The sequence below is a fragment of the Balaenoptera physalus genome, assembly GCF_965194825.1.
Source record: "Balaenoptera physalus genome assembly, chromosome: 1".
NCBI lineage: Eukaryota > Metazoa > Chordata > Mammalia > Artiodactyla > Balaenopteridae > Balaenoptera > Balaenoptera physalus.
Window position 1 is genome coordinate 102149720 of NC_138882.1, and position 16212 is coordinate 102165931.

Consider the following 16212-nt stretch of genomic DNA (forward strand, 5'->3'; position numbering starts at 1 on the left):
CAGTGGGACTATAGATGGCCAGTCCTTCAAGAATAGCCTTTTATGGAAATCCCTACTTCTCAAGGCTCCTGGTCCCACACATCTGGGAAAATGGATTGAACTCATCTTGATGATCTCCAAAGACTTTGGCTTGAGGAATATGGAGACCAAGACTACATACTCAACCACCGCCCCCTTTAAAAAGAAACAAAATATCTGAAATGCCCATCTTATGCTGTTACTCTATTGTCATTGCTAAAATTTCAAATTACATCTATGGGAAGCCTAGGAAATATCTATTTAGGGGAAATTTATTTAAGATACGGTGCATGTAAATAGAGCTTGGACTGGATTCAAATCCCAGTTTTACCACTTGGACAAGTTCCTTCACTTCTCAGTGCCTAAGCTTTCTTATATGGAAAATGGGATAATGACACTACCTACTGGTTGTTGTCAAGGCTGAATGAATGAGTTAATATTTGCTTGTCATGGTAGTGAGCATTTAAGAAATGTCAGTTCTTATTCTTTTTTTATTGAAGTATAGTTGATTTACAAAGTCGTGTTAGCTCTTATTATTCTATTTGTGGTTGCTGTTGTAATAAACATATTATTGTAGTATAAACAGTTCTTACTGAATTGAAGTAGAGGTAATAACGTGCTCCCCCTATTTCGTGAAATCTTAATTGTTCCCAAAGCAAGTGATTTGGATATGTAAAAATCTCACTTAAGATACAAATTACTTTAGGGAATAATCTGGTTCTAGGGCCTACATTGATTAATACTATTGTTCAGAAAGCAATAGGAATTATTTTGGAATACCGTGGAAAAGATTTGATTTTTAACACTTAACGATAAAATGTTAATTTTCAAGTTTCTTTCAGTTTAGAAGCATATCAATTTAGACTATGAATCATATATATATATATATATCTTGCCTGAATTTTTTTTTTTCCATTAAGGAGAGATTCAGAAAACTGTTATGCGACAATTTTGTTGTGGCACTTGAAACTCCTTTTCATGAATCAGAAAAACTGAGATTCTAGTTATAAAAATTAGACTTTGGTAGAAAGTTTTTCTCCTCTGTGCCCCAAGGAAAACTCTTTGCACTGTAAGTTGGAGAGAACTAGGTTAGAATTGCTAAACTTGACCATCAATTGCTGACACCATAATGAATCAATCTGAAAGGAAACTTGAAACAGATTTATTTACATCAAGAAAGCTTTAGAGTTAGGGTTTTAGAATAGTGTCCTCTATCACACATTCACTCACTTAGCATGATTCATAGGCAGCTTTCAGCTTATTTTGTGGATACCCTTTAAAACCAAAGTAAATTGTGACTATGCTTTCCCATGTTTTTTCTTTTTTTCTAGAATAGTCTACTTTATAGTGTTTCATACATTAGTCATTTAATTAAATGAGAAAGGTGGATGAATTCTAAAGGGTCCTAGTTTGGAAATTGGACATTGAGCTAGAATCCTGCCTTGGCTACCAGATGACTTAGGTGATTCAATTAAGCCTTAGTTGCCTTGTCTGTAAAATGATGATGTTGGATGAGGGCTCTTTAAGTTTCCTAAAAAGACTAATTTTTACATAAGTTTTTGGATCTAAAATACAGTGGGAAACAGGGTGCCACCATGGATATGAAAAGCCACTGCTGAGAGGATGTTAGTGAGCCTTCATTAAACATCCTTCTTCCAGGAGTGTATGAGGAAAACGTCAGGAAGAGACAAAGTCACAAGGTCCCTTTGGATTTGTACAATTATTGCTCTTGTTCCTCAGGGAGTTTGGAAACCACATTATTGATGTCTACAAAGGAATCTACAGAAAACCCTAAAGCTCTTCAGAAGAAACCCCTAGGGCCTTGGAGGTAATCTTACCATCTTTACAGTGAGCTGCCGACTCTCAGAAATACAGCATCATTAAACTGCTGGGGAAGATACAGTTTAATGTAATAGTGGTAAGGCTGTCCTTGAGATGGCACACAGAATTTTTTTGGCTATGAGCGACTATGTCAATAAAGTAAACATTTGGATTTTTACAGTCATAGAATATGTACAAGCATGTTTCACAATTTGCATAGCTAATTTCATGAACTGTCACATGTTCTATAATATATGGAACACCTTTACATTTCCCCTCTCCCTCAGCTTACTGAGGATGTTTATCATTGATGGTGGTAGAGGAAGGGCACATTTTAATGTAGCTTCTGTTGACCACACAGTGAGGTAACAGAAAATGAACTTCTGTTTTTCTCCAGGACACTAAAGTTTCCTGCGCAGAAATGGGTCAATTCAGGGATCAACAGGTCTAAGGTGCAATGTATTAGATTGGAAAGAGTCTGAAGTAGGAGTTAATAAATCTAGAATTTTTCTTTCTAACCTCTTCCACCTTGTATAATGTTACAAGCACAGCTTTCGGAGTCAGACAGGACTTCCTGGCCGTATTACATTTGGTAAGTTACTCAGACACTCTGAGCCTCCGATTCACCATTTGTACAATGGAATTCTGTAGACATGTGGGGACATTTCCCTCCAGTTCCCAGGAAGTGGAGCAGTTAGCTGGCCAGCTCTCTATTGATATTCTAAGAGGTCTTCGGTGATACCCCACTCTTAGTTCACAGTTACATGTTGGAAGGTTCATCATAGGACCTTTCAGAGATCTTGGCAAATCTTTGTTTAAGCTAGGAATTTCCAGATGCCCACACACAGAGATAACAGCAAAGGTACAGATATCAGCTCACACTTAAAAAGTGGCTTGACATTCTAAAGTTATCTGGGAAAAGGTTAATACATGAAAAAAGTCAGCATTGCTCAAGGTGGGCAATTGTTGTTCGCTAAAGATTGTTAAACCTCTTGGATTTTTTTTTTTTTAAGGTAGGGGATACTTCCCCCTTCTTCATTGGAATATTTAATTTATTCTTCAGGATTAAAGAAGCAGCTATGTCCTAATGTTCATTCAATTTTTGGATAACCACAAAGGTTTCATGAATGTGAAATGCTAGTTACACAAATATGAAATGGATCTGTGATGAGAATACTGGGTACATGATATAAAAAAGTCCCAAAGGCATCTCACTTGGGACCTTAGCTTTCCTTCTAGAACATCAGCAAACAGTTCAAAATTAATGTAGCACACCATGCAATTTGCCATACAGCTACACTAGCCTGATAATTTTTTTCTTCATTATATAAAACCTAATTAGCTAAAGGGCGATTCAAATGAAACTTTTATTTGGGGATTTAGAAGTATTAAAGCAAAGGGAGGAAAACAAACAAACACTGAAGCTCTCTGGATAGAATGAACAAGATTACTAATAACCCTTGAGCGGGGAAATGATTAACCTTGTTATTTTCCTCACGATCCAGGTTTCTACAGTAAATCAGTTCTGAACAAAAATATTTGGATGCTGTATGGAAAACAACTTTTACAAGGTCTCCAACTGGCATCAAATGTTTTCAAGTATGAAAACATCTCTGAGCTTTCTCAACAGGCTGATGAATCCCTGCAGGTAGCACTTCCCTTGTTTAATAGTCCTGCCAATTAAATCAAATTAGAGATGAATTTTTAACTCTGTGATGAAGGCAATGCTCATTATAAGAGAAAGCAGGAAAATGGAATATTTCCCTTAAGTGAACTGTGGTTTCAAATTGAATAAATTGAAGAGGAGGGGACAGCCAAACACCTCCATCAATTTCTACACTTTATAAACCATGATGTCAATCATTTGAAGGTAATTTAAGGAAACAGTGTACACTTGGGTTCACAAAGTGTCTACACATGTCTTTTCTTTTGTTACTATTCTAAGAAATGGTTTTGTTTATTTAAAAATTCCAAGTTTTTTTAAAGGGTGTTTCCTGACGTGAATTTTCAGTGGATTATCTGTCTTTAACCTCTGACTTTGTTACCTTTAACCTCTGTTATTTGCTTTTTAAGTGATAATCACTCACACAAAGCTATTTGCACATTAGGCCAACCCTTGTTGTCCTAATTATGTTTTTTAAAAATAATATACTGTTTAACATAATTAGTGAAATCACTTGCTTTTCAAGGCTAAGAATCTGATAATATATGTTCGAACATAATGATTAGTTTATCACTTTAACAAAAACACCCACACCAAACCAAATATTAATTTGGATCATCAGCATCAACAAATATTCACTTGGATAAAATTGTGAATGTTTACTTATAAGTGCATGATACATTTTACATAAAAAATGAAACCTGAATGAATTACTACTACATCAGGTAAAGGAAAAACAGAGCTCATAAGGCTCAAATGGCTACAGATCTATTTTGGGATTCATTAATTGCTGACATTATCACCAATATTTTTTCAGCCATGGCCAAAGCACATCAAAATGACTGAGTTTTAGATCAAGTACTTTTGGGATGACTGGGAAACCTATTTCCTAATAGATGGACAGCAGCAGGTACAAATGACCTTAATGGGAAATTTGTTTCAAAAACATTTTTAGCAGATGATCGGAAAGGATGACCACTCTGTCTATGCATTTGAACCTTAATACAGGTGTTGACAGTTTGAAATCTATACTGAAATCTAATAGGCCTCTAAAATATTCAGTCACTGTGTATATAGCATATGTATATGAACTTATGGTTACCTACATCAATAATTTATGTCGATAATATGCATCATTCATTTTCCTTGAGATACTCTTTGATGATGGGAATCTCACGGATGTTACATCTATTATAATGGCATCTTTCTATGTACTTGGTGGAATTAGGTTCATTGATTCCTTCCTTGGGATAAAGGGAAAAGCCCTGGCAAACACCCAAACTTAGTTAAAAATCCAAGCAGCTCTCTCTTCTCTGGCTTGTACCTTGGAAACCCCATTTCTGTGCCCTCTAGAACAGGCAGTGAGTCATCTATGCATGAATTCTTGCCCTTTGGAGAGCAAAGGAATCCATCCACCAGTGCACACAGCGAGCACCTTATGAGTCCTCAAAGAAGGAATGTGTAAATGCCATTAAAGCAGCCTAGAAGATACAATCATGTTTGATGGTTTCATGGTAAATCTCTTGACCTTAAAGCCAGGCAATAAGCAAGCTAGTCGTGTGTGATGTTGGGTGACCCCTGAAAGCGCTTATATCCTGTTTGCCTGAGAACTCTGAGGAAACACCCATTGCACTCCAAGCAGAGCAGCCAGAGGCATCATGAAGGCGGGGTACAAGCTATCACTGTATTTGTTAGAGGGTTTTGGTTAGGTATTAAGGAGTTAAGTTTTCCTAGTTTCCTGATAATAAAGGTTAATACATTTTCCAAAGGCACAACAAAGCATCCTTTCAGGTCACCACTGATTTCAAAATAAAACAAAGCAAAACTGGAATTTCCCGATTCAGTGTGTAAAAGGTCAACATCTGCTGATGCTCAGAGATGGGGCATGTGGTGGAGGCGGCCGAATGAGATGTTGAGTGAGCAGTACAGTCAGAAATTCCATGCAACACACGATTGACACTCCGAACAGAAACACACCCTAGCACCAAAGAACTACTTTCCATCCATCCATTTCTGAAACTTTTGACAGGTCAGATCACCATAGCAGCCTCAATTATCTGTCTCAGCTTGCTTCCATTTGGTTCCCTTTTGCTCCAAAATGTATGCGCAAGTGCAATTGTCAAGGCCTGAAAGGAGCACAATGTGGCATATTTATACAGTTAGGCAAATGCCAAGGGAGATACTACAGCAGAAAAATTAGACTATTAGATCTGAAGGTTTTCATTTGCAAGTTTGTAGCACTGATGCCATTTCCACAAGATCACAAAGAGGAAGCTGCAGCGTTAGTCTGGTATCTAAATGAATGTGAACACGACTCCTATTTCTATTTACAAAGCGGCTGATTTTCATGGCGTTTAACATGTCTAGTGCTTAACAAACCCACGTGTGGGCCTATTCTCAAGCTTAAGTAAACTAGGTTGACTTATAAATTGGGAGACCTGACTGTGCATTTATAAGAAGCGGGAAGTTGTTTTATCCAAATTATGAGTGTATTGCTTTTTAGATGGATGTTGGGTATTGGAATGCTCCAACCACTTCTGTTTACACTTCTATCACCCTGCGTGGCTCAGCACCTATGACAAAGACTGTGAGGGTTGAGACCCCAGTGAAAATGCTTCTTTTCATTTACAGTGCATAATCTTGGCTTCTTCAGTACTTTATTTCAAATCAGTTATTCAATAGCTGTCCAAAGGTTTTAGCCATCAGAGGGAAAGGGAACAGTATTTAAAAATATGTGAGATTCGCCTCTGAAAAGTTATGGGGCATTTCCTCAGTGAGTATTTCAGGCTTGGTGTTTGGTGTCCTTGTTTTAAATGTAAAGAGGGAGCTACAGCCTGTTTCTCCCATGACAGCTGGTAGAATTCCCTTTGCAATGGTGCTAGAGAAATGTTCCATAGAATGTTGAAGAGAGATTTCTCTTTTCAATTGCTGATATTTCCACTAAAATATTTCTTGCTGGAATTTCTAGTATCTTTACTCTTAAATTTTGCATGTATTTTTTCATACCCCTTCTCTATCAAACTTGAACCTAAGTAGTCAGGAAAACATGGATAATTGTATTTTAGGAGGGAGAAATGGACATACTGATGATTTTTTTCCTTCATTCCTCCAGTAAGACTAATGATCACAAACGTACCTCTTTCAGGCCTTCACAAAGGCTAAAGTTTAATGCACTAATAAAATTCCCGCTCCCAGGTTGCATGGTGATTTCTTTCAGTTCTAATGAATAAGCCTAAAACATTTATTCTCTGCTTTTCTAAATTATGGTAGAAATCCGTATTCAGTCCTAGGGAGAGAGTTCAATTTGTTTGTTGGTTACCAGGTATGGGTAAATAGGACTGTTTATATTTTTGCTAAATGAGTTATGGTTATGTAACTAATTGCACCTCTGTAAAGGTAGCTTTCATCGATCAACAGTAGTCAGGCAAGCGGTGGCACTGCCATAGCCACAGAGGAGTTATACATAGATAACTATTTTATCTGTGCTCTCACCATATCTGTGCAGAGAACAAACACAGCAATTCGATTCACAAAGGAAATACTCTCCTACGTCAGAAATGGACACTGGGAAAATAGATCTGAGGAGCTGAACAACAAAGCAAAGCTGGCCTAGACTTGGATTGGTGATTTTTTTTTACTTACTGCCAATACTGGAAATACTGGGGATACCTGGAGAGAAAGAAAACAATAAAGAAAAGCTGTTAGACATTTATTAGTATGTGACATCTTTAACATAATATAAAAATCTCAGAAACATAAACACTTGATAACATTCAGATCATTAGAAAAATAGCACCAAAAAACCCCAAAATATATATCCATCCATTGAGACCATTTTGCTTTATTCTAGAACTCCTTGAACTCATCAGACTTGGGAAATTAATGTTCAACTTTAACAGCTTATTCAAGACAGCTTCGTGATATCGAACATTTTGTGCTTACTTATAAGGTTAATGAAAATTTGTATGTGGTTCAAAACAGATATTAAGCTAGGCTTGTGTTCTGGCCACAAAGCACCAAGTATGCATTATATGGGCCTGTGCAAATATACCACATATGCAATAGACCTCTTTAAATGTGTTGATATGCCTGTGTTAGGTGTTGAAAGTCATTTGGCATTTTATCTGATTAACTACATATAACCATCATTTTTAGTCTTCTTTTACTTGTCAGATATTTGGATTAAATTCTGTAATAGAAATTAAATCGAGCAGAATAATTCAAGAGTACATTAGGTTGTTCACATCGACCATGGACTTCATCGATTTTTCAGCTTCTACTTTAATTGCCAAGCTCTGCTGAGGTGGTAGAACCATTTCAGAATGTGACTGAACTTGGTATAAATGTGGACATGAATTTAGTCTGTATCCAGATGAAAACCCCTAGCCAAGAGTAGGGGCATGAGAGCCAGGCTGTCTCGGTTTGAAGCTTTGCTCTTATACTCATTGACTGTGTGACCCTGGGGCCAGTGGCTTACGCTCTCTGTGGCTCTGTTCTCCACCTCTTAGAGTTGTTGCAAGGATTACATATATATAATTAAAGTACTTAAAGCGTTGCTTGGCAGGTAGTATGTGTTATAACCAACCATCTTTGCTATGATTACTATTATTGATATAGTTGGGTCATCAAGCAAGCAACACCAGGATAGATACTACTAATTAGAAGTCAGAGATTTGTAACATTTCCACTAAATTCAGGTAGTGGTGTGGGTGAGAGCATGAGATGTGAATAAGACAGAACTGAGTAAGAGTCATGCTTTGCAACTGACTAGCTGGGTAATTTCAGGCAAGTTCCCAGCCTCTCTAAGCCTGTTTCCTCATCTGAAAGGGGCTAATAATATCTACTGCACAGGGCTGCTGTGAGAATTGAATGAGATAATCCATAAAAATGTCTGACACATGGTACACAGTCAATAAATGATAGCTGTTAATGAGCCATTCGGACTTGTCCTCCACATCGTGAAGCGTGCTAACAGGTGGTAAATGTAGGAATCATTACATTTCTATTTTAGTGTTTAATCTTTGAACAACTGCCCTCTGCTTATTTTAACTAATCATTGTATCTTGCTCCGAGGTTTCTAGCTTTGTAGTCTTTAAAACCAAGAGATATTTTCCTATTTCTTAGTAAGGAGGGGAGAAGGAGAAATTAAAGCTTACCAAGATGTTTTAAAAAACCCTGGAAGGGACGAAATCTTATTTTCAGTTATTAGATATATTCAAAGTCTCTTGATTTTAAATGCACGGAGCTTATGATGCTTCAGCTTAATTACTGATCGTTGATCAACCAAAACTGGAAAGCTGAATTTTCATTTCCATGTTTTAACTTTTTCTGAACTGAATTTCAAGCTGGATGCGATTTCTGCAAAGGACTGCTGGATTCCTAACCCGACATTTCAGTAGACTATCTTTGCCACAGTGTGACACTGACTTGGTACTGAATCTTTATTTTTTTTCCTTTGCAAATCCCCTGTTGAGTGAGGTATGATGGCAGCATAATAATTTTAGTATCAGTTGCAGAAGCTCCAAATTTCCCCATGATTGAAAATCCTGCTCCATTACAAGGAACTGCTATGCCTTCATAATCCGTCAAAGAGAATGGAAGTTGGGATGGCAGGAAGAGGCTTTTCATGTGTTCTCAAACTTGCATGGAGTTAGAGGGCCATGCATAATGCAAGGCAAAGTTCTCAGGATGTTAGGCCAGACACAGTGGAGAGCAAACCTGTAAACTGTTTGATGCAGTACTTGCTGCAGTTGAATACTTTAGAAAGATGCAGAAATGTTTCCATTCCTTTGGGGATGCCAGTGCTGGGAGAAATGTTCATTGCAGCTATACAAACCTTGCCAAGCAAGATCATTATGAGATCCTATTTTCCTCATGAAGATGTTTTCTATTAACTAACATTTGGATGTTTAAAATTCAGGCTCTTTCTCATTTTGTGGTTTAAAATTTTGTGAGGTGCTACCAGGTGAGTCACTTTCTATTCCACTGTTGTAAAATGGGAATTGCTTAGAAAAGGTTTTTAAACTGCTCATTGGAATAAAGATTTTTGAAGTTGAAAATACCTGAACACCAAGGGATGTCCATTAGTATACTGTCAAATGTTATTTTTTCCCTAATGTTTCTTATTGTAATGTTCAAACACCTTGCTTTAGGTTCTCTACAAACAACTAAAGAATTTAATAAACCAGTTATATGCATTGAAAAGGCTATGAGTAAGTCATGAGAAATCTTTCAAATGCTTAAGAAACTAACACAGGAAGGTTACAATGCATTTCATGAAAGGTGGGTTTCTTTGGGGTCTGTAAGTGCTGAATCAATGAACGCAACTCCATCTTACAACAGTGATGGTTGCCCATAAGCCACAGGAATGATAGTCAGATTATGTTCAGGATAACTGTCTAGACATGTGTTGGCAGTTTTCTTAACCATTCCCTGTGCAGTGACAACTATTATGTAAAGAATATTTTTGCCTTTAAAATTGAGCTCAGAAGTTATTTCTTCCCTTCCTTCTTTACCTCCCTGATGTGAATTAGCCAGTGTCCTTTGTGATGGCACACCTCTTTGTGCAGGCCTCTGTGAGCAACTTACCAACTTATCTTTATGATTGTGTGTTTGCCTGAGACCTCTGAGGGGACGAGCGTCATGTCTGTATCTCTGTTGTCTGCCCAGGACAATGCCTGGCACAGAAGAGTTGCTCAATGTATATTTGAGCAAAAATTTATCACCTGTTTCTGATAGAAGGTTTCTTTCAGAGTGAAAATACCACTTTTGGTCATAGTACGATCTTGTCGCCTATAAAATGTTCCACTGAGACATTTCTCAGAGTGCAGTATTAATAAATATTTTTGTTCTCTTTGGAAATTTCCTCCATTCTAATAGCAAGAGTTATACAATATGTAGATATGCCCTTCACCATGGCTTATTTTCTTTCTATTCTTTTTTTCTCACACCTTCCTTTTATATTCCTATTTGTATGCTCTTATTTTTATTTGTCGTTTTCCCTAAGCTATCCAGGGGGAAATGCAGATTTTGTGGGACCTAAAGCAAATACAAATCTAGGAGCTCTTTTTGGGAATATTAACTTTAAAGTATAAAATCAGACATGAAATTAAATTTTTTTTAATTTAGAAGGAGTCTAGTGAGGGGCCCTGTAATTTAAGCTTCATTAGCTTAAATCTATCTCTGAAACAACCTCAAAAATATTGGGGAAAGATAGATGATAAGTAGATAGAAAGGAAAGAAAAAAGGAAGATACCAGATAAGTTAATTCAGAAAGAGTGACCAAAAATGGAGAGCTGAAAGGGAGTTAAGAAATAATCGTACTCAGCACTTTAATTTTACAGAAGAGGAAATTGAAGGCACAGTGAGAAGTAAGGCCCTCATCCAAATTGACCCGTTTATAGTCAACACTAGAGCAGGTAATTCCTAATCCCCATCTACTGAGACACTGCTAAACTTACACCGAGGAAATGAAAAACAGGTACGAATGAGCTTTAAGGGAAGGTCCTGCAATATGTGGTATATGAGTTTAGGACTTCTGCTTCTTCTAGAATAGATATGCTCCTTCAGTCAGAGATACACATACGTGTTGAGTAAGCCAAAGGGCCAAAGAATGTGAAAGTGCTAAGCTTGTAGATACTTACAATTTTTCCCTCCTCAACCAGCCCTCCCTACTCCCATATTTATTTATTTATTTATTTATTTTTTTAAGGAATTCTACTGCAGTTGGGGGATGAGACCCTAGTAGACTTATATAGTTTGTTATTTTCTCCCTCCTCCTCCTCCTCTTCCTCCCCTCCCCCTCCCTCTTCTTCTTTCTCCCCTCTCCCTCCTCTTCTTCTCCTTCTCCGTCTCCTTCTTCTTCTTCTTCCAACTTTACTAACCCTCCCACCAAGTATGTGGCTAAAGGGGACATAGTTAAGCTTAAGGAAGACAACCTGATGGAGACCTCAAAAATAAACACTCTGATTTTTCAAAGCAGATGAATGCAGTGCTAAAAGTCATAACTCCTTTTGAGAATCAAAAGGAAAGGAATCAAAAGGAAAGTTCAACAGCTTCTCATCAAGAGGGAGGCAGAAAAGACAAGGATTCAGCATGCTTTAAACTGAGAGAAAATATTACCATTGTTGTGTTAGGTGGTTTGAAAAAAGCCTATCAAGTAGGTGACTAGATTTTCTTCTAGCCAGGCTGCAGCCACTGGGAGCTCTAACTCCAAAAAGCCCAGTTGAAAAAGAAGTAGGTGATTAGTAAGAAAACATTCTGCAGCCTCATTTGTATTCTAGAGGAACTACTTCCAACGTCCTTTCAACCCGGCTCCCTGGTCCAAACTGCTGTGGATAGGAGGTACGGCGAGTTGTCTCCCAGGAACTTGAAAGTGAAGGAAATAAGATTGCCTTCACAGAATTGTACTGTTAAATCAACACATAAATGATCCAATCAGAGTTAGCTAAGTCATCTTAGAACAACAGAATGGCTCTGGGACCTGAGTGTCTATGACAAATTTGACAGAGGTGACATTAATCTATTGATAACTTAGTGTATTAACATATCTGAAGATTGGAAGAAAAGCTAGTCAGAAGGTAAAAGCCTACAAAGAAGAGCATCTTCAGGCATGTGGTGGCAGTACTGGCCTAGCACTGTCTCAGGAAGAGGGAGGGGTAACCTGTAAACTTTCAGGCCTTCAGTGTTCTGTTGGCATTAGGGAGGCTGACCCTGGGGTAGGATGGATGTGTCCGATGTTTCAGCATGATGTTATTAGCATTGGAATCATTTAAATTTTTGAATTTAATTCCCATGCTCACTAAGCAACCTTCTGATTAGTATCTGGCTCTACAGGGAGACTTAATTACAGGGGAGAGAATACACTGATCATAAGGAATTAAATATTCTGAACGCTGTAACAGTTATTTCATATTGTGGATGAATAATCTGGCATTTGGGCACAATTTATCTCCCCATACAGTTGTTGTCTCCAAAGAGAGAATTTGCTCTTTAGACTGGGATGGGTCCCATGCTAGATTTCAGTGCAATTATAATGATAATAACAGCTAACTTCATTGTGTGCTTACTATGTGCCTACCACTGTTCTAAGTATCTTACATGTGTTAATTCATTTAATTTTTGTGACAACCCTACGATGTCAATACTCAGGTTTATTTTACGGACGGGGAAAAACTCAAACACAAAGAGCTTGCCAAAGATCATTGCAGTCAGTTGGGAAGGAGACTGAGATTTGAATCCACAGGTCCAGGATCTAGAGCTTGGGCCTCTAACAGCTACTCTATATTATTGATCAATTTATTATAGGCCCCTATCTCTTATCTCTAATCCTCAAAAAAACAAAACAAAACAAAACAACAACAAAAAAACCTCTGAAGACACAAAGTTTTTTCACCAAAATTTAGCTGCAGCATGACATAATGTGATCTGAACTAATTTGGTGACAAAACCTGACTGGAAGGGGTATGAGGTCTTCTCCTTTATCTCACTCAGTGAAAATAATCGTAGGTTTGCTGCAGAAATATTAAGATGTTTGATTAAGTGGTGCTACCTGATATTCTGCTGTGGGTATTGATGTAATATAATGTATGTACACTGTATTACCTTTTAAAATTTAAAAAATTTGAATTCCAAATCAGATCTGGTCCCATAAGCATCAGATAAGTGACTGTGGACTAGTGGTTGTCCATGAATAACTTGGTAGGTATCCTGGTTCTATATATTGACCCTACAGCTTGGTTCATATATATAAGGCTCTTAGAGGAAGGTCCTCTCTTATTGTGCTGACAGAATCAGGGTATTGAGCCTGAAAAACTGGTAGTCAGAGCCCAACAATGGTCAAGTCACTGAGGCCATGAATGCCACTTAGGGAGGCCTATAAAAACCAGCCAGCCAATATGTCATCTCTAGATGGCTGGATGGGTCATGAGCACCCATGAAAAATAAGTGATTCTCTTTCCTATTGTATTTCCTCCAAATCTCAGCTGGTCTCTTCCTATGCGAGACTGAAGGCCCTTGTGTTAGAACTGCTGAACTGTGAAGGCCACATATTCCAGGGGACATGGGAAGATCGATGGAAGGTCAATGCATCCACAAGCACATTTCAAGACTGTATAGGTTTACTTGTTCATTCACCAAATAATTAATTCCACAAACATTTATGAAGGCCAAGAATAAAATATGGTCCCATTCTTAAATTGCTAACATTTTAGGTCCTGAAGTCAGAATGACCTGAGTTTAAATCTTGCTCTGTCATGTATTCGCTGTGGGATCTTGGGGCAACCTTTATGTGCCTATGTTCCCTTATCTGTAAAATGGGGATAAAAATAGTACACACCCCATGGGGACATTGTAAGGATTTAATGCAAGAAAGTACATAAAGCACTTCATAAAATATAAAAAGCTATGGTAAGCTTAATAAATATTAGCTATCATTATTATCACTATCATGGTAATTTTGATTATAGTCAACCAATTGTAAGTGCACATACATTACCAAGAATCTATCTTGATATACATACATTATCAAGAAAAGAGCAGCTGATTCTGCATAGGACAGTCTAGGTAGGCTGCATCGAGGAGTTCACATTGAGGAGCAGTCTTAAAAAATGAGCAGAATTTCAATAGAAAGTGAAGAAAAGTGATTTGGGGAAAAGAAATGAATTCAGTATCTTGCATGTTGACCTTGAGATTTTCATAGACAGCTGAAAAAAATGGCCTGGGTTCATTAGAAAGATTCAGGCTATAATTTGTTTATTAGCATTAAACCAATATTAATAAGATCTAAAACCACAAGATTTGATAGGAATATCAAGGAAAACAACTGTACACTGAGAATGAAAATTTAAAGCAAGGTAGAAGGGGAGTCTTTGAAGGCAGAGAAATAACAAGCAGCAATCTAGGAAGAAAAGTGGGAGAGAGCAGATTTAGAGAAGACTGACTTGTTCAAACAGGTGTCAGATGGAGTCCACACCCCAGTGGAGGACAGAGGAAGTCACTGAACTTTAACCTGAGAAGCAATATATTGAGGTGCACAGTCTTTGGGCTCAAGACACACCTGGGTTCAAACCTTCCTTCTCATTCTGACTAGGTAGCTAAACCTTACACAAGATACTTTTCCTTAGTAGTCATCAGATTCCACCTCTATAACATGAAAATAGTAGCATCTACCTTATACAATTGTTGTGAGTTAAAAATGAACTAATGCATGTAAAGCACTTAGGAAATTGTCTGGATAATGACATACACATGTATACCTGGGAAAATATAAATTGGTCAATGCAAATTTGATACCAGAGAAAATAATAGAACAATCATTAAATTACTTTCCATCGCTCAGAGGAGACCTAGATATTGTGTAACAATTCAAGTTGGATTTCTGAACAAACAAATAATGTCAATGTCAGACCAATTTAATTTTCTTTCTTGGAAGAATATTAGACTGTGTAGGTAAGAGGAAAGTAAAAGATTCAATACAGCTGAACTAGCTGGGCTTTCTGTCTGTCTCCGTGACACTTCTATCAGTAAGCTGAGGAAATTATTTACAGCAGCATGTCCCCAAAACAGTGTTTTATAGAAAGTTTTTAAGCGTTCCATGAACAATAAAGTTTGGGAAACACATGATAAAATAGATTACTTATTTTAGGGTTCTCAAATGTTTTTAATAAGGTAATGTGAATATCTAAGAGTCAGTATAATGTACAGCATTTTCCAAACTTATTTGGCCATGGAATTCTTGTAAGGGTCATAGAACACAGTTTGGCAAGCAGAGGTGTAGATAATATTATATTATCTTTTTTGGAATTACTATTCGTAAAGGTTAATTGTTAAGTTTTCAGCATCTATAAGTAGGGATCAGAATTTCAGGAGGGATCAGAATTTTATTCATGAGCTAGACAAGGGGAATCAAGAGAATCATGATTAAGCATGAAGTTGGACAGAGTTTCTATCTACTTGGAAAACAGAAATGTAATTCAAAGGACATTCAAAATAGAATTCTATCAAAAATAGAAGGAAGATCAAGAGGGAGAAGAAGAAAGATGTCTTACAGATAAAACATAAGCTTTGTTGAAAAATAAGTAATATATTGATACACATATATATGGCTTTAAAGAACCAAGAAAACACATTGAGTCTTCAGTAAAAAGCACAATGAATAAAAATATCATCACAAGAGTTATTACTTCTGCTTCTGCCGAGTCTATTATAATGAAAGGCATAGGGAAATGTGGTGTGTCTCACAGATTGGGGTGGCGGTGTTTTAGAGGGCTGGGGCTCTGTATTCTTCTCTCCTGGCTCTATATGCTCCATACAAAAGTGGCCTTGGAGTTGCTCCAGAATTTAGGACTTCCAAGCCATAGTATTCCCAGCAAGGTCCCAGTTTAAGGACCTTCTGAGTGATGGGCTGAGTGGTTTGGAAGGGAGATCTTAAAATTTCCTGATGTAATGAAGCCTTCCTAGTTTTTATGCTAAGAGTGGGCAGGAACTGATCTTCTTATTCAAAAATCCTGGCTGCTTGAAGTTCTGCTAAATCCAGAGATTATCCAACATGAGTGTTATTTCTAGGCTACTGAAGAGTTGGTGTTGAGGGATCAGAGATTGTAGCCACTCCTTTTTACTTCTTAGGTTTTGTATTCCTGTATTAGGAGACAGCATATCCTGAGTGTCCCTCTTAATATCTGACTTGTAATGTACCAACTCGAGTCATGTAT

At 37.4% G+C, this 16212-nt stretch overlaps 1 protein-coding gene across 4 annotated transcripts in view; it reads right to left on the reverse strand.

Moving 5' to 3' along the window:
• NTNG1 (netrin G1) overlaps window positions 1-16212 on the reverse strand; it is a 327350-nt gene that overhangs the window by 72435 nt on the left and 238703 nt on the right. For all 4 annotated transcript variants that reach the window (XM_082452305.1, XM_082452307.1, XM_082452308.1 and 1 more), the window contains one exon: window positions 7145-7171. In XM_082452305.1, the coding sequence (XP_082308431.1) occupies window positions 7145-7171 (27 nt within the window). The remainder of the gene's footprint in view (window positions 1-7144; window positions 7172-16212) is intronic.